Source organism: Pollachius pollachius (assembly GCF_949987615.1).
Source record: "Pollachius pollachius genome assembly, chromosome: 2".
NCBI lineage: Eukaryota > Metazoa > Chordata > Actinopteri > Gadiformes > Gadidae > Pollachius > Pollachius pollachius.
In genome coordinates, this window is record NC_136935.1 from 40822710 (window position 1) to 40847709 (window position 25000).

Here is a 25000-nt window from a genome sequence, read left to right on the forward strand (position 1 = left end):
AGCTTTAGCACAATCTCCACGACCCCCCCCCCCCCCCCCCCCCCCCCACACACACACACACACACACACACACAGAGGTGAAGGAAAGGTTTGTGTGGCTTGTTTGTTTATTTATTAAAGGGGTCATGTAAAAATGGTCATGTGAATGAAATGACAATATTTTCTTGAGGGGTCGTCTTTGATAATGTCCTGAATACGGTTTGAGATAATGTGAATTATTTTCTTTATTTATTTTCGGAACAAGGTTGCCCATTGTTGTTTTGTGACTAATTATTCCTTGCATATTCCTTGCACTTATTTTTTGTTGGTGTGGTGTCTTCTTGCTTGTGAGCGAAATCCTACGACAAGTATTTCAGCACATCAAATATATATTTATTTCTGGCCTGGCTGCTTGTAAAACAGCTGGATTAGTTTAGAGAGGCTAGTAGAAACGTAGATTCCTCATACAATGTTTGCATTTACCTTGGTCAAACCTAGCTATGTTGCCTTTTGGAGTTTTGTTTGTTAGTATTACTTCTCAATAAATAAAGTATATACTTGTAGCTAGTAGTTATACATGCAACCGGCTGAACAGGAAGGATTGTGTGATAAGAGGAGTAGTTCTTGACCAGAAATGGTCCGTTGTACCGAAGCCATCTGTGGACATCCAACAGACTTGAGACCTAAGATTAAGCTATGGTCATGTTGTGTCCTACAGTCATCTTAAACTCCATACACAACACTACGAATTAAATATATTGGGGTCTTCAGCCATTACAAGGCAGATGCCCTAAACTGCATCCCACAATAAGGCTGTAAAACTGCTCCTCTCATATAATTTCAGCAGAGTAACAAATTCAAAATGTTCAACGATGTACATGGATCCAGGAAGGAAAGACACTACATAAAAAATGTTTTTGTGTAAGTTTCAAAGAACAACTTGTACATTGCTTTGCTAAAGCGGCGAAAAGGGACTTAGACTTGGAGCAACAGTTTAGTTTATATAGGTACAGTGACTTGGAACAAATAAATGCATTTTGATTAAGAAAAAATAAATAAAAATGCTTCAAAAAACGTGCTGTGTGACCATTATGTTAACGCAGAAAAAAATGTGGCTCGCATTGAAGTTATAAAATAACATTTTATTGTCATAGCTCTGCAAACACCAAACACACTCCAGATTGAGCCATACATAACGAGATTATATTCTTTTTGGAATTTAATTGAATACTTGAAACCACACCAAGCTCAGTTAAAACCATAATGGAATGTTTGGTCGAAGCCAAGGCAAGACATTTCACAGAATCCAGACGACGCGAGCTATGACTCATCCTCGCATGTTATGTTTTTCTTTTAAACGTCACACATCATAGTCTGAAGAAGAACCAAAAGAGAGAGTGACAAAACACAAAACAAAAATAAATGGAGCTCGACAGAAATGCTGTCTTTCAGTTCACAATCATCTCCGGTTGGACGAGAAGGTTGTTGCCACGGAAACAAAGAAAACAATCCGAGGTACTAAGAAATCCTGACCTGATAACTAATAGACACATGACTAATAGAACGCCGATTACCAAGTCCAACACTCAAAACTAGAACTTCCATTGTGGATATGTGATCAGAAAAAAGAGAGCTAATTCCTTTGCTTTTGTACTCTGAAACATTAAAAAAACTAAAACAAAAATCGAACGCAAAAATTATCCATGACGTAAATTGCGACGGGAAGTCGAACCACGCCTCCCATCAGCAGACATCTGAAATGCTTGCGCCGGCCAGCGCAGTCCAGTGCGATTGAACGATACAGTTATTGATTAAGTTAATGATTGCGACGGGTAGGTAGCCGAGTGGGGAACCATGCAAAGGGTGAGGGTGAGGGGAGGGGGGAGGGGGGGAGGCAGTCAACTCGACAAGCACAAGGGGACCAGAAACAAGAGGGTTACATTTAGACAGGTGTTAGGTATACGTGTTTAACCTTCATTTCACTGCGACGTCCTGTTACAAGGGCTCCTCCGCCACTGTGCTGTCTAACGTAGTGAACCCTGTGGGACGCCACAGTGGCATAGGGCATATTAAAAATACAACACCTTTAATTTATTTATATATATATGTGTAGGTCTCATTTTTTATTTAAGTCCCCAATGTCACACCGATTGAAAAAAAAAGAAGAAAACATAATCGCTCACCCAACAATAGATAAATATTTGGATCGTGAATACATCTTGCTAGCTTTGCACACATCATCATTTTCCTCCCAAAGAGATGAAAATAGACTCTTACAGCTAAAAATAGATTTTGCTTTTTTAACCGTACAGTATATAACCCCCCACCCTTTCATTTATACCATAAGAAAACATCTTCTAAATCATCTACAAAATATAGCAATGTCCTTTGTATTTTACCTTTTTTTCTTTTTCAAAAATAGTTTGCTTCTTTTCGATATAACGTTGACAGTTTTGTTTTCTTTAGATTACATTCAGGATATCAGGGTGTGGACGGCTGCTGTGCTACTGAGACTCCAACACAGAGAGTCAGTATCGGGTCTGGTCTGGTCTGGCCTAGAATCAGGTCTAGTCTGGTTTTTGGTCTGTTCTGTTATCTGGTCTGGTCTACTCTGGTATCTGGTCTAGTTCCTAGTCTGGTCTGGTATCTGGTCTGGTATCTGGTCGAGTATCTGGTCTGGTATCTGTTCTGGTCTGGTCTAGTTTTTGATCTGGTCTAGTCTAGTATCTGATCTGGTCTAGTCTAGTATCTGGTCTGGTCTAGCATCTGGTTTGGTCTAGCATCTGGTCTGGTCTGGTCTAGTATCTGGTCTGGTCTAGCATCTGGTCTGGTCTGGTCTAGTATCTGGTCTGGTACTCATGGTGCCATCTGTTGAAGTCGTTGTAGAACAGGACGATGCTGCCAGACGCCATGCCTGTTATGATGCACCTAGAACACCGCAGGGGAGAATCAACGCTTAATCAACCAGTTCATATTCTACTGTCAGGAAAACCTAGTTTTCATATTTTCAGTTTCTGGTGATTTTAGGAATCAAAGCCAGTGCCTTTTGACTTGGAGGTCAAACCCAACGACTACAACAACTACATCAACTACTATTACAACTTCTGTTTATACTACAACTACTGCTACTACTACAACCACAACTTCTACTGTTAGTACTACAACTACTACTTCTACTGTTAATTCTACAACTACTGCTAATACTACAAAAACTACTTCTACTGTTAATACTTCAACTACTGTTAACACAACTACTACTATTGTTAAATACTATAACTTCTACTACTGCTACAACAACAACCCCTAGTGCCACTATTACTCCTCCTACTAGGAGGTGCGGGTACCTCTGGTCATTGGACAAGGCCATGGAGCGGATCCCGGCGTCGCAGCCCGGGTAGGTGAAGAGCTGCTTGAGGTCGTGGGTCTGCCAGACGGACACCACCCCTCCGTCGCCCCCCGTCAGCAGGTACTGGCCGTCACGACTCATCTGCATCGCCTGGAGGGAGGGAGGAGGGAGAGGGCGGGAGGGAGGGAGAGGAGAGAGGTGAAGGGACGACGTAAGGCAGAAGGAGGGTCAGACAGAGCCGGAGATACATGCAGGAAAACATACAGGGGAGAAAATAGGGAGAAAAGACGGAAGAGGGAGATTTATAATGTTTTTTGGAAACTTTGAGAGCTGAACTTTGAAAGCAGTTATCTATCAATCTAATCATTCGATTATTAGTTTAAAAACCAAGATTCTGAAGTTAAAAGATTCTAATGGCACCACAAAAAAAAAAAGGTATAAATAAAAAAGGATGAACGTATGAATGACTGGTTCGGTCGGCACAACTGAACGCCGCCACTGATGAGTCTCTGAAGGTCGAGGGGTCAAGGAAGAGGTGCCATGACGGGATCAAAGCTGTGCGCTCTCCTATAGAGTCCCCCTGTACCCCCCCAGCCTATGCCCAGCCATCAGGCCCCCCTGCAGCGGGACCAGTAAAGATTTACTCTCCTCCTCCTCTCGCCAACTGTAGCAGCTCTACGTGTCTCCAGGGCACTGATGGAAGAACACAAATCACACACCAACCCCCCCCCCCCCACGCCCAGAGACTCCAAACTGTAACATTCTAGTGCAGCATAAATCAGAGGAGTAACCATGACTGGGAGGGGAGGGGGGGGGAATTACAGTTGGTTTAGAGCTCCAACAGTTTGTGTTTTATAGATAGTTTTTCTAACAATGGAAGGTAGACATTTTGGTTTGGTTTAAGGAGCAGTGCAGCCTAGGAAGGGTTGAAGGGCCTTATCATCGGCATCACCACATGTGCTTCTTTGGGGAGATTTAAAACTAAACCAAAAATAAAAGGGATTAGAAGGGAAATTGGAACAAGTCTCTTTTTTTATGACCGCTCGTCAAATGGTCAAATGGTAAATAATGCTTCTAGAGAGAGAGTGAGGGAGTTGGACAGGGAAAGAAGGAGAAAAAGAGTCCAGCCCGATTCAGCAAATTGTGCAGAGACTTTGGAATATTTCCTGGACTTAGTTCTGCAGGACACTCTTACTGACAACAGAGAAGAATCCCAAACTTCTCTAGTCAAGGTTATGACTATGGATAACAGGGATCATGACTGTGAGCACAATGGCAATGACTACGATCTGAAGGATATTCCTTGGCTTGAACTCAGTAAAAATAAAAGATAAATCCCTATAAAAAAAGAAAATCGTGAAAAAAAGAATAGTGAAAGAAGGCAAGGTAATCATGTGTATCTGTGTGAACCAAGTCCACACAGTACCAAGAGTCCATGACCCTACCCTATAGCACAGCAGGGGTCTGGGGAGCCTACAGGCTGAGTGGGCCAGGTAGGAGGCGGGAGGCCGGAGCTTATAAATCTCCTCTCTGTCACCATCCGCTCCAAGATGGCCGCCGGCTCCACGGGAGCCAAGAAGGAGGCTAGGGCTCGGATGACTTAAAAAATGATTCCGCCAAGAGCAAGAAAAAAAACACATCAGCTTTTAATACCCCCCCGCCCCCCACCCCATCTCTTTCCTTTACATTTGGGAACTGGTGGGCGCACAACTGTGCCTGGGAGAGGTAAAAAACAAAAAAGAAGGGGAAATTTATGGCGCTGTTAAGTCTCCCCGCCCCCCGTCCATGTCATGGATGCAGACGGTGGGCCTGGTTACCCAGCCTGAGTTATATTAGCACTTAAAACACTCTAATCCATCCAGCATGCCTTCTCTGCCCTGATTCTGCTATTAGAGCTGGATGATGACTCCATCTCACGGGCCTGCCTTCCCCTCTCCAGCCCCCCCCCCCCCCCTGCTACTTCGCTTTCTCTCCATCTCTTACACCCCCCCCCCCCCACTCTCTCTCTTCTACTCCTCCCTTACTCGATCGATCTCTCTCTCTCTGTCCATCTCTTACACCCCCCCTCTCTCCCTCTCGTCCAGAGCAAGCACTCATTTATCCTGGAGTCCTACTGTGTAGGCTGCTCTGTGAACATTGATTCTGGGTCCTACACACAAGTGCACTAAATAGCAGAGCTCCTCAAGGGCCCCGGCCGGGCCCCTGGGATGTGTATGTTGGTGTAGGGATGTGTGTGTGAGTCTTTGTGTTGGTTGATATCAGGACTTCCCTAATGCAGACGTTAGGACAGCCCAGAGAGAGATAGAGAGAGAGAGAGAGAGAGAGCGAGAGAACGAGAGAGAGAGAGAGGGAGAGATAGAACGAGAGAGAGAGCGAGATAGAGATAGAACGAGAGAGAGATAGAGATAGAACGAGAGAGAGAACGAGAACGAGAGAGAGAGGGAGAGAGAGAGCGAACGAGAACGAGAGTGAGAGAGAGAGCGAACGAGAACGAGAGTGAGAGAGAGAGGGAGACATGAGAATAGCAGGAAAGGCCTTGCATTGTCTTGAAGTTTATAAAGTCAATATTATGTCTGAGGGGGAAGTTCAATGGGAGGTTAAAAGATGCCCACTTCCTTGTTTGTCTTAAATAGTGTGCTTGCGTGCTTGCATGTGCCTGTGTGTGATTGTTTAGCCGATATTTTGGCAGGGGGAGGTTCCTCAACAGGAAACAGATGTGTGACATTTCCCACGCTCGACCGCAAACAGGACGGAGAGAAACTGGATGCGTCGGACGCCATCCTGTGTCACCCAAGTAGGCAGGGAGGAAATGGGGGAATCTGGGGGGGGTTAGGTGGTCTGGAGGGTAGTGAGTCGCCCCGATGTCAAGGGGGGACGACTACCGCTCTGGAATGTTCCCAGCAGACGTTCCGACCACTACGTCTCCCATCGAGGGAATCACACTCTCTTTGGTTGCAGAGGGAGCGGGAGAGAGAGGTAGAGAGACATGCAGCCAGAGAGGAAGGGAGAGCGAGATCAATGACAGACGAATGACAGATGCAAAGAGACGGAGAGCGACAGAACGAAGACACCAAAGGCCTGAACCACCAGACCTTTCTCAGGCCCTAGTGACCGGGGCCCATGAGCAGGGCAGGCCTACCTTGATGCTGTCCTCCAGCTCGTGGTGCCCCAGCAGCTTGCCGTTGACGCTGAACAGGCAGAAGTGGCCCTTGTCATAGTACACCATGCAGTGGCCCTCTGTGGACGCCTGGATGAGGCGGGGCCGGAGGCAGCCCTCGGGGCCCTCCAGGGTGCGCAGCAGGTCCCCGTTCATAGAGTGGATCAGGCAAGGGCCCTCTGGAACACCAAACCACAATCAGTTTCCTGGTGATCGGCTGATGCTGGTTAATACTGGTCATTCTGCAGTGCTTTTGTGGATAGCGACTCTACAGTAAATTGGGTTCATGTCGGTAAGGGTTAGGGTTAGACATCATGCCCACGCGCTAGGCCTCGCACACTGGGGATCCGACCCCAGTGCATTGCACTCAAGTCTCTTGGATTAAAACAGATTGATTCAATGGATCGCCTGGTCTTTGTGCAAGCTCAGGGGGGAATGTTGTGGTGTCTGTGTGAGCATTTGGAGGTACTAATAAAGGTTTGAGCGCAGCGCTCTCTCTTTACCCTTGCAGCCGCTGATGACCAGACCCAACTCAGCACACACGCTGGCGCACGTCACCTCGCAGTCGTGGCCCGTCAGGATGGCTCGGGACGACACAAACTCCGCTGTAGAAGCACGCACACGCGCACACACACACACACACACACACACACACACACACACACAGTGTACAGGCGTTAAAAGCATGCGGGAGATGGCTGTTCCAACGCTTGGCCACTAGAGTGCAGCAAATTCAACAGCATAAAAATGTAAAGCCAATCTGCAAATGACCCGAGTATCGAAAGGATGCTGATTTTGCTGACGGTAAATAACTAGAGTTGAGTGAGTGCAGCCATGAAGACGGTGTACGTAAGGTAATGTCGATATATTCTCTGCAGGACAAAGAGGATACAGAGGATTGCATATCATGGGAACGTCCAGACACAAGGGAAACATGGAGGTCACATGACCAGAGTTACTTTAAACACACATCACACACTTCCATCTATCTGCATACTGCCAAAAGTCTCGGCTTACTCCCTCAATCACGCGGCCCTCCGAGCATGTCACTCTCTCTCTGTAGCTTTCTCTTTCTCTCTATGTATCGCTCTCTCTCGCCCCCCCTACCACCTTCACTGGAACCAGATGTCCGGGGCCCAGGGAAGGAGCGAGAGAAAGAGAGACAGAGAGAGGGAAAGAGGGAGAGAGAGGAGAGATATAGAGATAGATATGCAGAGAAAGAGTGAGAAAGAGAGATATGATCCAACTCATGAATTCTGATTCTGTTCTGTTTTTTTTCAGCTGTCAGTGTTGGAGACCAAACAAAGTTAGCTATGTCACACACAGCACACATACACAAGATATGTTTTGCTATGCTTTAATATTGTATATGTTGAAGGATTCATGTGATCACTTTTTATTTCAAATCTGGTTTAGTACTTTTTTACGATAGTTAACTCAGTATAGTTAACCATCAGTATAGCATAGTTTAGTTTGTCACAGCGTATATAGACCAAATGGAATTCATCAAAACAACTGGCTTCTCTGCTGTTGTCTTTCCATCTAAACAGACCTTTCTGACACAGGCCTGGTTTCAAGTGGCAGTTTGCGTGTGTTCGCGTGTATGTAAACGAGTTCAAATACTTATGGTGTATTTTAGTGGCTCCATTGTGATCTTCATTGGCTTCTGTATATGTGTGTGTGTGTGTGTGCATGCATGCATTCCTGTTTGCAAACAGTGTTTTCATGTGTGTGTGTGTGAATCTGAGGAACGGGTACGTTTGAGTGAGTGTCCATGGGAGTGTGTGCGTGTGCACTCATGTACATGTGTGTGTTTGTGTGCGAATGTGTACACGTGTGTGTGCATGCTATCATATGTGTTTGAGTGCGTGTACATGTGTGTGTGTGTGTGCCAGTGCTGGTGTGGCGTGCTGAGTCAGCGGTCTGGGTTCGGGAGGGGCAGCGTGTCTGGTGGAGAGGGCTGACCTCCATGATGGTCTCTTGTGATCAAAGGTCATCTTCCTTCTCTGTTTCTTTACAAGGACGGCATGTCAAGTTCAGCAGCGGAACCAGGGCCACGGCATGAGACTCTATACGGGCAGCAGTATGTGCAGTACTCCCCCCCCCCCCCCGGTTCTTTGGGGAAGCTCCAGAGCGGAGCTTGGTTTCTGTACTGCTTGTTAAAGATGGCCCCCCTATCGCTCTCTCTCTCTCTCCCCAGTGCAGCACAGGTCACACCTTCATCACCCGGCCAGCTTCAGCCTGGGAGTGACTTTAAAGAGAGAAAACCGGTTCATAAAAGCAACTGGATCTCATGAAATGTGTGTGTGTGCGTGTGCGTGTGTGTGTGCATTTGAAAGCTACACTCCAGGGGTTCAAAATAGTTCAACAGCAATTCTGGGACTAAATATTAGATAACAATATATATTACACAATTTATACATGAATTTTAAGAGAGCTGACATTGCCATCAGCTGTGATGCATTTAATGAGCAGAACTTACTACGTTACTTACGTTGCTACATATAAATGTAATATTAGAACGTACATGGCAAGCCTGTTAAATTGTTGTGCAAATGCAGATAGATACTCTACAAAGATACTAATGCTTTGCCAATTTCTGAAACATAGAACTAATATGAGGTGCTACTTATTAATAAATAAGGATGACAAAAGCAATATTGATCAGTTAAGCTACAAAGCTACAGAGTTATATTGGTTTATCGTTAAACCCTCGCTGGGCTAAGCATTGCCTTTGGTTTGCACTTGGAAGGACATCTGATTACAATCGAATATCTATATATAACACAGGGCTATCACTTCAGTCTGTGTGTGTGTGTGTGTGCGTGTGTGCGCGTGTGTGTGTGTGTTTGTGTGTGAATGTGAGAGTCAGTGAGTGTGTGTGTGTGAGAGACTGATGAGGGATGGGAGATAAAAATAAGACCGAAAAGAAGGCAGGGAGGGAAAGACGAAGGATGGACGGCAAGAAAGATGGTCAGAAAGGCCTCTTAGTAGCATAGTCTGCTTTGTTTTAGTTTGAATTCTTAACAGCATGGGTATTTGATCCCCGTTATAAAAACATTGGGCTACCTTCCGTAAAAACACAGCTTGGTTCAACACAACCAAAATCACCCCTCAAGATGTCAGTTGCATTTGGTGGAACAGCACTATACGCTGGATAAAACAATGACTTCTCCTATGCACTATCAAACTGTGCCTCTGTACCCCTTTGCCTGATTATGTCTTTACTTTAACCAGCAGATGGCAATGTTGGCTGAGGTATTGATGGTGTGTGTTCAGAACAGTATTGTGGATGTAGTAATATGTGTGTGTGTGTGTGTGTGTGTGTGTGTGTGTGTGTGTGTGTGTGTGTGTGTGTGTGTGTGTGTTCATGTGAGGCATTACCGTTTGTGTGAATAAAGAAGACTACTGTGTTTTCATCTCAATACTGTACGTATAAATAGAAAGTAATAATGTTTGAATATGTACAGAAAAATACTGCAAGAATTAATAGCCAATAGTACTGCCTGTATAAAAACGGAAAAGTGACAAGTGCGTAAATGCAAAACAGTACGGTGTGTGTGAGAGAGGGAATGTGTGTACATGCAGAACTGTACTGTGTGTGAAAATGTGTGTGTGTGTGTGCATATCAGGGAATCAAAGCAACAGTGTCAGGCTTATGAAGTGTGTGGGATATTCAGAGCATTATGCATGAGAAGGAATGTGCTTCACTGCGTCTGTGTGTGTGTGTTATGTGCATGTGCATGTGTGTGTTTTCACGTGTGTCTGCAAGGGTGGATTTAAAAGTGCTCCTCGTTGGAAGAGGAATAAAGAAAAGCAAGTTATGTGGATGCATGTGTGTGTGTGTGTGTTGTTGTTATGGTGATGTGTGTGTGAGTGTGTGTGTATGTGTGTATTGTTATGATGTTGATTTGTGTGTGTGTGTGTGTTTGTGTTGTTATGTTGATGTGTGTGTGTGTGTGTGTTGTTGTGATATTGATGTGTGTGTGTGTGTGTGTGTGTTGTTGTGATATTGATGTGTGTGTGTGTGTGTTGTTGTGCTGTCGGTGTCTGTTGTTTTGATGTTGGTGTGTGAGAGTGTGTGTGTGAGAGTGTGCGGTGTGTTTTCCTGTGCCGTGCAGCCTCATGTCTGGCACAGCATCTTGCGGTCTGGGGCAATGGAGCATCACATTGTGGCGGTGAGGGGCTGGCGCACAAACACACACACACACACACCGCCTTTTTCCACATGTATGAAAAGACATGGGATAGTTTTAATGCGCGTGTACCACATTCCTGTACATGCATCCCCACTGGGGCCGACCCGTGTGCTCGGTGTCCCAGTGCTGTAGCACTGCAGCTGGCCCAGAGTGCTTCTACAGTAGTATGATGTCATTGATTGATCTCACACGAGAACAAACACACACGCAAAAACACACCAAAGGATGTGAAAGCGATATGGAAATGAACGGCCCGTTGTTTGAAAGAAATGGAACGGAATTGCAACTGAATTATTATTTTCCTTTCGCCGAGTAGCCAAAATGAAGGATTTTGATCACAGAAAGTATCACGTTTCAACAGAACCAAATCCATGTAAAAGGTGTCCAGTACACTATAACCTCCTTATTCAGAAAAAATATATATAGAAACAGAATCCCCAGGTCCTGCCTCCTGGGAAGTCTTCTACGCGATACGAGGCAAACAATTATCGCCATTAACCCACCCTGGCATAATAAAAACCCCAGCCAGCCCCCTCAGCGCCCCCCTCCCTGACAGTGGGGGTGCAGGCAGACCCTAACAGCATGCAGACCTAAGCCACCCAAATTAGCACCAGGGAGGCTAAATGCTGCTCTCTGCTCTCGCTAGCCTTTGATCATGGCGAGCACCATATGTCACGGTGACGACACACACACATATTCCTGTACACACACACACACACAAACATATTTTCCTCTTTTATCGGGGACCGTGGTGACCCCACAGGGTCAGCGGAGGCGCTGGACTCTCACGCTGCAGGCCAGCCACTCTAAGTGGTCCTCACTTTCACTCACTTACCTGGTCAACACACACACATGCTCCCACACACACCATACATATACACGGGAAGCGCATTGACACGCATGCACACAGAGATGTATAGACACACATGCACACACACACACACACACTAACTATTACTTGTGTACGTTGCTCCTTAACCCACGCTATGAGGGTGTGCGTGTGTAACAGTGTGCATGTGTCCATGAAAGTGTGTGTGCGTGTGTATTAGTGTGCATGCATCTATAAAAGTGTGGAAACGGGTGTTTGAGAGCGAGTTTGGGCATTAGTGTGGTGCATGTGTGCATGTGTCTCGGTACGTGTGTGTTTTAGTGTGTATTGGTTTGCGTATGTGGGTGTTAGTGTGTGTTAGTGTGTGTGTGTGCACGTGCGTGTGCGTGTGTGCATGTGTGCACGCTCTCAGAGATTAGCAAGCCGCCGTTCCTGGTGCAGCGGTGCTGCAAAATCCAATCTCTGGCTGCTGAGAGCCGGTCTAGTCACATGAAACTAGTTGTTACTTCTCTCAGGGAGGCCGTAAATCACACCGTCACAACTGTCTCCCTTAGGACCCACACACGCCAGTGTGTGTGTGTGTGTGTGTGTGTGTGTGTGTGTGTGTGTGTGAGCGAGCGAGAGTACGTGTGAATGAGAGACAAAAAGAAAACGTGTGTGTGTCTTCCTGTCTAAGTGTGTGTGTGTGTGTGTCTGTATGCATTTCTGTGCGTCTGTCTGTATCTATGAACAGCATATCCATCTGTGCATGTGTGTGTGGTGATAGATTGAGAGTTTTTTATGTGCCATATGTAACAAGTCCAACTACATGTTCATTGGAATTCTTGGTCTTGCTTCTCTCTACAGTTCTTATCAGCTCCTTGTTTACTATTCAGTAGTTTCATTCAAATACAGGAACCCTAAAAGAACTCCTATAAGAACAAATATAATACAGCCAAATACGATTTCTTTTTAAACGCGGGCATTTGAAGGGGAGGGATTGGTGTGTGGGGGGCGAGGCAGTGTATGTGTCTGTGTGTGCCTAATGTAACGTATGTCCATCTGTGTGCTTCCATGTACAGTATCTGTGGAGGTACACTGTATCTATGTGAGTGTGTGGGCTCTTACTGCCAGGGCTCTCTCCGATGCTGTTGTTCTTGCCGTTCCAGTACCAGAGGAGCAGGGTGGCGTCCCTGGAGCCAGACAGCACGTAGCAGTCCCCCCCGATGTAGGACTCTGAACGGGCCAGGCAGCTCACCACGTCCCGGTGGCCAAACACTATCTGAGTCAGCTTCCCTGCAGGGAGGACACACACACACACACACACACGGACAAACACACACACACACACACACACACACACACACACACACACACACGGACGGACGGACACACACAGGTTAAAATCTTTACACCAACAACGTGTAGGAAAACACAACTGTGGATAAACAAAGGTTTATTTTTGCCATTTCACTCAGATTTCCATGATTTTCCTTGTGTCGCATAAACAAACATACACACTCGGTTGAACCTCTTTGCGTTTAATCTGATTCTTGTATTTATTTTTGCCGTCTGATCGACAAGCTACCCCACACCGTTCGAATCTTCCACTTCCCCGGATTCTCAGACCAGAACAAATATTTGTCTGACACGTGTGTGAGTGTGAGTGCAGTAGTGCGAATGTCAGTTGGGCCTGCCCACGCGAATTAGGCAGCTACGTGTCTGTGTGTGTGTGTATAGAAAAGACGGCTGATTACTGTCAGATTTTCCAGATCTTACTACGCCTTTCAGAGCGATGACCTTGCCATTCAGACAGCCAATAGAAACGCAGCACGTGATCTGTTTTTTTCCGCGTGTCACAGATCACTGTCCGAGCCGTGATTAAATTGTATCTCATCATCATCGTCCAAAAGGAAAAAAGAGCAGGGGAGTTGTCATGGAGATGGGCAATAGTGGATGGGGGACAAGGGAAGGGGGGGGGCGGCTATGAAGGGAGGAAGTGAGACATCAAAGGTGTGAAATGTTTGACATCTTGATAAACATCGAGGAGGACAGGTCATTATTTCAGTAATGGCTGCCCGCAGACACCATGTTGATTGTGAAAATGAGGATTTTTGGGTTCCACACGTGTCTGCCACACAATCCGCACTGAATGAGCAACGACAAACCACGCACACACGCACGCACGCATACAGACAGTGTCAAACACAAGCACAATCTCCTACACACACACGTGCAGCGTCACAAACACACACACACACACGTGCAGCGTCACACACACGTGCAGCGTCACACACACGTTCAGTGTCACACAAACACGTTCGGTATCACACACACACGTGCGGTGTCACACACAGGTGCACAATGTCATACACACTGCCACACACACGCGCATATGCACACGCTCACACACGCAGAAACACAAAATAAAATAGAATTGGTGTTTTGTGCACCCTGACTGAAGGTGGTGGTGGTGGTTTGGGGGGGGGGGGCGGGGTATTATGAGGGGCTTAGTGCACGTGTACCAATCAGGTGTAGTAATTGATTAAAGCTCCCTGTGCTTTAACCTGGGGGGCTTCAGGGACCCCGGTGGCAGCTGTTGAAGGTATGCCATTAAACTGCTCATGTTCCAATCGTACAGCATGCTTGCTCTCACACAATAGAGCCATCTCTCTCTCTCTCTCTCTCTCACTGTCCCCCTCTATTAGAGACCCAGGGTGCTGGGCCGGCCGGTGGAGATGGCAGCGGACTGTATGGGTGGGATGTGAAGGACCGTGAATGAAGCAGGGGAGATGATGAGGACCAGGGTGGTTTTTCAGAGACAAAGCCAGAGAGAGAGTCTCATTTAGGACCCCTGACCTGATGCTACTCATTTATTTATGTGTGTGTGTACGAGAGAGAGAGAGAGAGAGAGAGAGAGAGAGAGAGAGAGAGAGAGAGAGAGAGCGAGAGAGCGAGAGAGCGGGAGAGAGAGAAAGAGAGAGAGAGAGAGATAGAGAGAGATGACAGGCTGGGATTGCAATGACTTAAAATGCTTAATATTGATCAATAGATATAAATGGCTATGCTATTTTATCTGTACTGAAATAGGACTGCCTAAACATCAGCTCATCAACACAATGACTTAACGTATTGACAAATTAAAATGTAACAATACCAGTGAGAATAATAATAGTCCTACCTGTATCCACAAATGCATCTCTTAAAGCCATGGTAAATATAGAGGTTCCTAATGGACAGGACATTATCCACTAAGGGACGGAAGCCGGGCTATTGTTATGATACATCCATCATAGAATAGATTTGATGGAATTACATGTTGCATCTGCACGTCCTGAAGGACATGGAAGATGACGGATGTTCCAGTCATGCCCCATCTTAGACTAAAATAGGTTTGTATGGAATGGACAAAAAGCATTATGATTCCTCTACTTGATTTCTGTCAAGTTTACCACAATAGATTATTATTGGAAATATAAATGCTTGAATACATTTGTTTTTTCCCAATTCTTCCGTCTTTATTTGAGTTCAACTAGCAAATGGATCTTCACCAGTTGATCAGTGATGAAGTCGATTGGGGCTGGTGTGTGTGTGTAGTTACGCGTGTGTATGTATTTACGTCCGAGTGAGTGTTTGTGTGTGTTTGCATAGGGTACCTGAGTCGGTGGAGTACACCCGGAAGCTCTTGTCCCAGAAGCCACAGAGCAGGATGAAGCGGTTGTCGGCGGTGATGAGGAAACACTGGGAGCTGATGTGGATGCTCTGGTCCAGCAGGTCAGAGATCTGACGGCGAGGACCTCCCAGGTTGTTAGCTGGGGGGGGGGAATCGGAGACACAGAGAAAGTTAGTCTAAACGGTTCAGTAAAACAACCACCTTCACCACAAACCATCACTATTTTGAGTTAAAACAAATAACAGGCCAAGACATCTCTTCATAACTTACGTTGAAAGCCAAAAAGAAAACAAACTCACACAAGATGTCACCTTTATAGCATGCTTTGAGCCTACAGTGCAGTTCATATCTTGAGGATCTAAGCCTGACAGGACAGGAGATATCGTGTAGATTTGTGAGGGAACACATAAAACATTCTGGGGCTCCGTTTAGCTGCACTCCCATTTTCTCCATCACAGATTTAAGAGTTTGAGTTATGAGAAGAGGTTGGAGGGCTATGCTGAATTAAAATGGACATTAAAATCCACTTCTAGACCGTTATTAAGGTTAGCAAGTTAGTCAGTAACGATTTGAAATACAACACAATCATGTTTATAATAAGTGTGCATCGTTTTTTTAACTTAAGATCATGATAACAGTTTTCTAAATCGAGTATATGTTTAAATAGCAGGTGTTGGCCCATCGCGCAGCTGAGACAAACCAGCACACCATTATAACTAATATTTCAACCCATTCTCAACATTTCGCATGACCGTAGCGGCCCCGGCATTCGAAAACGATTTACTGTGTTTATTTTCGGACTCCACCAGGAATGTGAGCAGTATAAATACATTACTGACAAGAGACGGAAAGAAATATGCAAACAACATCCACACACACACTCGTTATCTTGCTTAAATCAACCATACCCTCGCACAACATGATCGAGGGGAAAACCATTGGTCGCTTGAGTTCTAAAGGGGTGGGAACATTTGCATTTTTTTGTTTTTAATAATATCTCAATTTTCTTTTAATTTAATAATAATAATAATAAATTATGGGAAGGGCTTGAGTGTATATCGGGGCATGTTTCTCATTAAAACGAAAATGAAAAATAAAATCAATTAAATGGTGCGATGGGATGCAGAAAGGGGCCGTCAGAGTATTCAGGGACACATGACAGCTCATAAGTAGTCCTTTAAATGCTACGGATGCTGAGAAACACAGAGGCTTCGGCTCCTGAGGGAACAGAGAGAGAAAGAAAGAGGAGTGGAGAGAACAGGTAAGAAGGCGACACGGGAAAAGAGGAGAGGAAGTGGAGGAGAGAGGAGCGCGGAGCAGTGGAGAGGATAGGAGATGGAAGAGGAGATGAGGAGACAAGAGGAGATGAGTCAAGAATAGAGAGAAGAGGAGGTGAGGTAAGGTGAGGCAAGATGAGAAGAAAGAAGAGAGACGAAAGAAGAGGAGGAGGAGAAGAAAGGAGATGAACCGAGAGGAGACAAGGGACGAGCATCTCAAGGGGAGAGCTGTGGGGATTGAAGCGGCCGTCCTCCACACTCTACCAGCGTAACAACGCACATCAATACATGGGGGGGGGGGGGGGGGGGGGGGCGCTCTTCCGAGCCGGGCGCTCTTCAGCCGCCCATCAACAAGTCACGAGGGAGGCGAGGCGGCCATATTGTCCTGACAGCCGTCGACCGCGCATTCTCCATCACGCATTATTACCGCATTCATATTCATTTCCACTGACACGCATCCTTTCCCCCCACTCAAATTAAAGCTAAGAGGATGCAGAGGGGGAGGGAGGGGAGGGAGGGGGAGTCAGGGAGGGGAGAGTCGAGTGTCTTGTGATGATGAAACGCTGGCCCGGGCCACAGCTCATTGCATTCCAATTTGCATGCAAATGGTGTGAGTGTGAGAGTGGAGCCCACATCATAAGCGGAGGGGCTGGGGCAGGAGCTGTGAAGCGGCCATGATCTATCTCCCAGGGACGCGCCGCCGTCAGGCCGACACCGGGCTCCCCACGCGTCACCATGGCGATTTATGTGCCAACCACCCCCCCTCCAAATATGATAAATAAATAAAAATACACACACACGTATATCAATGTAATACGGGCATGTGGGTGCAATATGAGACACACTTTTATGGCATACAGTACCTATTAGAGGGTCAATTTCCACAGGAAGTTGGTACTGCTGATCCTGCACCGCCGAGCTCTGATTGGCTGAGAGAGGAAGAGAGAGAGAGAGGGGGGGGGGGGGGAGACAGAGTGGATTAATGTTGTAATCAAGCGGCCTTGTCGAGACAGTGCGGGGCGTTCAATTGGACGGGAGTTGCTAAGAAGCGTCCCCGGAGTCACCTAGCGCACCTCCCCGGCAGCCTTCCAGGATATTAAGCAGCTAATATGATTGATAACTGTTAATACCCCACCGCCCTCGACCAAGCCTTGAAGCAGTCTGATGGGCAGCTTTTCATCGTTGTTATTGTGTTTGTGGTGAAATCGACAGATTATTTTCTGTATGCTGTTTTCTTGTTTCTTGCGTAGCCTCGAGTATTTTTCAGTGTGTTCCGAGTAAAAGATCTAATAAACGGTAGCGTCCTTCGTTGTATGTGTGCAGGGTGTAGACTGATTTCTAGTGAACTTTGATCAAACCGCGAATATTGGAATGACTAGAATTAGTCATTTTCTTTCGGTTTCTTGCAGTCGAAGTGAACTTTGTTTTGATTACGTTTCCATTATTGCCATGATTGTTTTGATCAAAGTTCTCGCATCCACTCAATCCACTCCCCCGGCAGGTTGCATGCTGGGAAGACGAGATATAAAAGGAACAGTGGAGGAGGCTGTGATGTATGGAGGCGGACGTGAAACCTAACTCTGCAAGCTCTGCGTGTCACATTTGATCCTGCGCTCCCACGGATACAGTCAACTCTCCACAGGATCAACGTCTGCCTTATCGACGCCAGGCGGGTCACCAAGGATCAGCCAGAGAGTCAGTTTGAACGGAGAGTGAGCGGAAAACTCAGGGAACGAGGGAGAGTTATCTGTGATACTTTGAAACCAGTTGCGTCCGGATAACATACATTTTAGCTGTCTCCGTTGGCAAGCTGCAGTGTTTACACTTGGAGGCGTTTTATCATTTCTACTGGAAGACAACATATTACATGATCCCCCCCCATATGATTCCATCTATCAAATAAATACACAAAATAACCAAGATATTTTCTTATCAAGTGGAGTGGAAAGGTGATCATTCATATTGAAAGTAACCAGTAAAGTTCTCGTCATCGCAAACCCAATCTTCAAAGTTTAAATCACAGCGCTCCTTACTGTCCTGTTACACATTTCAGCATTTAGTATGAGCATTTTTTGCACATTATTTACAGAGACAGACCTATCAAAGAAATTGGCACTAACGTTAATAATAATAATCAATGATATGTTTTCAGAACTTTTCTCTTATATTATAGGCCTTTGTGTCCACCATTACACTGAAGACTTTGCACTGAAGTGGGTTCGAAGAGGAGAGCGAAAATTACATGTAGCATAATGGCCGCCGGTCGGGGGGGGCGGGGGGGTGGATCAGACCTGCGGTCGCTACGAGGCGTGTGTATTTGTCATTGTGGTTGGCGCCCTGGCGCTGCTCTCCTACCCGTGAGGCCGTGCCACTTGTTGACGGCAAAGAGGCGGTTGGCGGTGACAGTGATGATGGCGGGCGCGGCCAGGCCCGGCTGGGTGTTGGCCGCCACGTGAGTGACGGGCGAGTTGGAGGGGAACTTGAGCACCATGATGACGTCCTGCTGCATCTGCTCCGTGAACATCAGGGGCGTCTGCAGGGGAAGATACTGGTGTTGAGGAACCACGCAGGGAGGGAGGGAGGGAGGGAGGGAGGGTGGAGGGAGGGAGGAGGGAGGGAGGGAGGGAGGGAAGAAGGGAGGGAGGGAGGGGTGGAGGGAGGGAGGGAGGGAAGAAGGGAGGGAGGGAGGGAGGGAGGGAGGGAAGAAGGGTGGAGGGAGGGAGGGAGGGAGGGAGGGAGGGAAGAAGGGTGGAGGGAGGGGTGGAGGGAGGGAGGGAGGGAGGGAGGAAGGGTGGAGGGGGGGAGGGGTGGAGGGAGGGAGGGAGGGAGGGAGGGAGGGAGGAAGGGTGAAGGGAGGAAGGGTGGTGGGAGGGAGGGAGGGAGGAGTAACGGGAGGGGGAGGGATTGAGGGAGGGGTGGAGGGAGGGAGGGAGGGAGGGAGGGGGGAAGGGTGGAGGATGGATGCAATGATGCAAGGGTAGATGGGTTGTTGATTGGATGGATGGGCGGATGATGGATGGATGGTGAATAGAGTGATACGGGGGATGGATGGATGCAAACATGGCAATTGGAAGGATTAATGAGAGAATGATGGATGGATGGATCGATGGAGGCCATGATGAATGAATGGATAAATGGATGGATGTAATTATAGATAGACCGATTGACCGGCATATGGGAGACATTGAGGAATAGACGGATAGCGGCATGCATACACGGATCAAAGAATAGGAAAACAAATTCATGCCCGGATGGATGCAGCAAGGAAGGTCGGATAAGACGCGACAGGCGGAGGGAGGAGGAGAGTCAAGAGAGTCATAGAGGAGGCAGCGATGGGAGAAAGAGAGAGAATGATAGAGCAAGGTGAAGAAAAGCAGAGAGAGGCTGTTAGATGTCGAGAAAGCCAGCGAGAGCCAAAGCAGCAAAGGAATGGGGGAGAACGACGACTTGAAGTAGACTGTGTCGCCGGTTTGAAGGAGAGCTCCAGTGGGAATAGGAATGCAATGCTCTACAAGGCTTAACAACATGTGACCTTAAAGAATCACTCACAACACAACGCCGTTACTCCATATTCAACTGACAAGTTTCATGAAAAACCCATGCATATCATTATGAACCGAGAACAATATTATTATTAATCACATGTAGGAAGAATATAATCAAAGAAAACAACAAATTATAATCACAAAAAATAACACAACAAATGAACCAGACGTTGGTTAAAGGCTGACGACAAACGTGTCCATTGGAGCGAGAAAGAATTAAGCCAAGCGAGGCCTGATCCCTGGGCCTAATCCACGGCCTTTCCGAACGCCACTGATTGATAAGAGTTACTGCATCACCCCCGATGTACTTATTATGTGTACAAACATCAATGCATAACCTCAAGTGCCTCCCATTCATCTCATAAGGGGACGTCGGGGAGGACCAGGACGATGAACAGGGAACCTTTGAGACGTTTTTCAACGTGTTTGTGTTGAGCGCTGAGCAGATTTATGAAGCGGCCATTTTGTTTCCGGTTTGGTAGCGGCGATGTCGGGGTGCGTTGGTGTTTAACGTCAGGCTACGTCAGCCTACGCCCCCTCCCCCCCAGCGTACAACCCGATGGCTGACGTTAAACACCAACACACCCCGTCCCCACCCACCCAGAGTGGATGCTGTTTGTCCTGACAGCCAACCAGACACTCTGACAATATCATTACCAGCTTCACCACCCGCGTAGCTACGTCGCTACATGCTGACAACACACTTAGATGGCTAACACAAGAGAAGGAGGAGGAGGAGGAGGAGGAGGAGGAGGAGGAGGAGGGGTAGCGATGAGATGGAGGAATGGAGGGGATGTAGAAATGAAAAAAAGCGGATGTTTTGAAAATGGGGCATGTTCTCCAGATACTAGAAAGCTGCATGGAGAAAATGTTTCTCTATACTGTGTGTGTGTGTGTGTGTGTGTGTGTAGATTTGCGTGTGTAGGTGTGTTTGTTAGTGTGTGTAGGTGTTTGTGTGTGTGTAGGTGTGTGTGTGTATCTGTGAGTAGGTTTGTGTGAAGCTGCGTTTGTGTGTGTGTGTATTTGTGTGCGTGAGTGTGTTTGCATGTTTCTGAAAGTGGTCCACAGCCTGCTGTCAGCGCTGCAGGGACACCACACTAATAGGGACTCATGGGGCCTGGGCCTATCACGCGTGTGTGTGTGAGTGTGTGTGGTTAAGTCACAAAAAAGGCTGTCACTTTTCAAGCAGATTTTGTTTCCTCCACTCCCCTCCCAGGAAAGGTTTTAGTTTATTTTCTGCTGTTTAACTTTCAAAAAGCATGTTTCTTATCTACATTATTTTACCAACGGTTGTTAAACCCATACTTCTGTTCTAGATACATGGACATAGTATGGACAGAACCACCGTGGAGACCCCCATGATCTCTGATGGCAGAGCAGATTGGTTCAAAACCAGAAAAACAACAACAAAAATAAAATCAAGTGGATGATTGGTTAAGATAAAAGTGTGATGCATACTGATTATGAGACTGCTCATAATAATCATAATTATAAAAATAAGAATATGCAGGGAGAGGTAGACAGCAAAACAGAGTGGCAGCTTCAAAAGAAAAAACAGAGGGAATAATCAAGGATAGAGTAGAGAACACTGGGAGGAGAGTGTGCGTGTGTGTGTGTGTGTGTGCGGGTGTGTGTGTATGTGTGTGTGTGTGTGTGTACTCACCACTTGCATAGCGGAGCTGCGGGGTGCGTGTGGTTCGATGAGCAGCTGGCAGGGCGTCTGTCCAAAGCTCCTGATCTGAGACTCCACAGCCTGCAGAGACACAGAGAAACATCACAAGACTATTATGGTCTGCCCGAGAAGTCAGTGCAGTGCCTCTGGGGCAAAGGCGTCCAAGGTTGAACTTGAAGGAAAAAGCAACCAATATTTGCTTACGTTTGCATGATTAAGAGATGTTAATGTGGTTCAGGATTTTTCTATTTTCGATAACACCTCCAATCTACATTATATATTCTACACTTAACATCGATAGTAGATAAATGTGCCCTGTCATCGAACACACCTCATGAACACGCGCAAAGACGCCTGCATGCACCAATGTACATCTTAGTCTGTTAGCTCCAACGTGCACACAATGCAGTACATGCAAGTGCGCATGCAAAAACACCCATTATACCTCCCACAAGCACCACGCATGTATACACAATCACCAGTAGAGAAACAGTAAGGTATACCTCCAGCACGCACGCACGCACGCACGCAAGCATGCACGCACAAGCACACACACACAAGTCCAGGCCGGGGCTAGGGCCGGGCAGGCATGTGGGCTGGCTAGCTGGTGTTAATGAAGAGGTATAGGACCATAAATGTCAGGGCAGACGCCGGTGCTGTGGCCTCTGGACATTTTCACACAGCTCACTGTCAGGCCCAGCAGCCCGGGATGGAGGACACACACATCTATAAAGCCCGGCAGATCTATGGCGGGCTGCGCCGTGGCGGGCCCAGGCCAGGCAGACAGGCCGACATCCCCCTGGAACCCCTCTGACGCTTGGGTGTCTGGGGTGGAGGATATGGTCTGGAGGACCGGGGCTAAAATAACCCCTATTCTTCCCATCTTCTATGTGAGCAACATTTTACCAGAAATGTTATCAAAAAAAGACAAAATATGTTGGTTGTGTCATTTTTTTCCCCAAAACAAAACGACAAACCCTATTTTTTTTCTAGCATGGATCACATGAGAAACAGCGACTGTTGACAGTTGCTGAAGATAAGCGACCCGATGTCAAACAAAACACAAAGCAACAAGACGCGTTCGCATCATAATATGCAACAACAACCAGAGAACTAAGCAATGGTACGCTGTCCAATACAGATGTGATCCAGATAACGATCTGCAGCTAAGTTTGGCCAGACACAGGCTAACCCACGCACAGTTGTGACAGACTGTACGGTGTACGTTTCTGTGTGCTTTAAGTGGTGATGCGGTGGGGGGGTGGGTGACAGGCCTGTGTGTGTGTGAGCTGTGTTGAAGCCCGGCTTGGCGAGGTCTCGCAGAGTGAGGTCATGGTTGAGTCCTGCGGATGGTATTTCCATGACAAAAAAAAAAGGAAAAAGAAAAAGAAAAAGGGTTTGCGAAGTCGGACCGCTTATCCCCATTGTATGAAACTAACCAGAAGCCAGAGGGTGAGCGAGAGACATAGGAGTTCAGAGCAGCAGAGAGTGAGAGAGAGATGGACAGATAGAGAGGGCAAGAGGTAGACTGAGCCAGCGATAGAGAAAGAAAGTGAGAGTCAGACATGGGAACTCAGAGTAACAGAGAGTGAGAGAGATGGACTGATAGAGAGGGCAGGAGGTAAAATGAGCTAACGATAAAGAAAGATGGAGAGAGAGATTCAGATACAGAGGGAGATTGACAGACAGAAGGCTTGAGGTGGAATGAGCTAGCAGTAGAGAAAGACGGAGAGAGAGATTGGGAAAGAATGGGAGATTGACAGATAGAGGGAAAGAGGTAAAGTGGGCTAGCAGTAGAGAAAGCGGGAGAGAGAGAAAGAGATACAGCAATAGAGGGCTAGGAAAAGCTAGGCATGGACAGGAGGAATTTCGATTTCCTTACATAAACATACATGACATCGATTTGAACAATTCCTTGATTGACAGGAATGTCAGAGAATGTTATTCAGCCTCTATGTGCCGCAACATTTATTGATGCATATTTGGCTGATGAGGAAACCAACTCGAAAGGTCAATGGCAATACCTTATATGGTCTGCCTCTCTCCTAGCAGTCTATAAATCATACTTCTGTGATACACCCATTTAACATAATGCCATCATCTCCTAGTTTATTATTGTATTCAATTCATTTTTAAGCTTTACTCTTTGCGGTTCTTTTGCTTTGATCCGTCCCCTTTCAACTGAGAGGGGAATAACATGCCTGTTTCATCGGTGTGAATCCCCTCCTGGCTCTATGAGGGCCGTCCATTACGAAAACATCAGAGCCATCAGGAGGCCTGTCAAATCCGAACACGGGTCAAACAACGCACAAAGAAAACCTACTCGCTAGATTCCCAGCATCCATCAAAAAAAAATTAAATGATGATTAATGGAACAAAACGGTATTAGTGGGATTCAGAGTTTAGAGAGCGGTCTTGAAGAAGAAAAGGAAAAAAAGGAAATAGAAGAAAAATTCAACAGCTATTTGACGTGTGTGTTTCAGCGTTGTGTCAAGGCGCTGGAAACACGCAGAAGGAGAGGGCGGCCAACGGTACGAGCTGGCGTCGCTGCCGGGCCTGTTCTGAGGTCAACAAAACACTGCGCTCCCAGATCTGGCCACAGAGTCCAGAGAAACCCCCACGTCCGCTCGCTCCAACCGCCATCCCCGAGCCAGCAGTCCAGCCCCACCCCTGGGTGACTCCCAACACCGTCAGCCACCACCCCGCGTTAAAGTGTCAACCCCCCCCACCCCGTGGCTGGTAGGGGGGTGACATTCAAGGTCCAGGGGGCTCGACCATATCCCCCATAACTACCACTCCAGGGGCATTTGCCTAAAGGGGCTAATGCTTAAAAAGGGAGCCGACCGTCTCTGAGTCACTCAACCTGTCCTCATTAAATTCTGCCCCTGACATTTATTAGGGGTGGTGGAGCCGCTGAGAGGTGGGCCGGGCTAGGTCAGCGCGTCCTAGCCCCAGATACTGGCCCGCCCGCCCTGCTCAGGTGATTATATGGCGTGCTCTGGGTGTCTTTCCCACAAGGCCAATCTCCTGTGGGGGCGCTGGCCCGTGTCTGATGAGGCTTCTCTCCATTCTATACATTTAAATGACTGAGTAGCCGGTGGCTCACAGACACCTTCCCACCAACCCCCCCCCCCCCCCCCCCCCCCCGCCCCCCACCCCAATTTTGATTTACTCGGCGACACGGCAATATGGACGCCTATGTAGAACAAGACGCTTTTATGCAAATCCCCCCCCCCCCCCCAGCACGACCCTCCCATCACCCCCATAGCGACAAACTGAAAAACCAGGAGAGCCTTGTAAATGCTGATGCGTGGCGTACCGCCGTCCCCCACGTTTGCAAGGCA

The 25000-nt window shown here is 47.1% G+C and overlaps 1 protein-coding gene across 6 annotated transcripts in view; it reads right to left on the reverse strand.

Annotated features, from left to right (window-relative positions):
- Positions 1–1100: 1100 nt before the first annotated feature.
- lrba (LPS-responsive vesicle trafficking, beach and anchor containing) overlaps positions 1101–25000 on the reverse strand; it is a 183672-nt gene continuing 159772 nt past the window's right edge. For all 6 annotated transcript variants that reach the window (XM_079728923.1, XM_079728920.1, XM_079728922.1 and 3 more), the window contains 9 exons: positions 21648–21737; positions 18795–18972; positions 17303–17368; positions 15146–15301; positions 12618–12785; positions 6986–7087; positions 6465–6661; positions 3324–3475; positions 1101–2907 (listed from right to left, as the gene is read on the reverse strand). In XM_079728923.1, coding sequence (XP_079585049.1) covers positions 2817–2907; positions 3324–3475; positions 6465–6661; positions 6986–7087; positions 12618–12785; positions 15146–15301; positions 17303–17368; positions 18795–18972; positions 21648–21737 — 1200 coding nt within the window. In that variant the 3' untranslated portion in view covers positions 1101–2816. The remainder of the gene's footprint in view (positions 2908–3323; positions 3476–6464; positions 6662–6985; positions 7088–12617; positions 12786–15145; positions 15302–17302; positions 17369–18794; positions 18973–21647; positions 21738–25000) is intronic.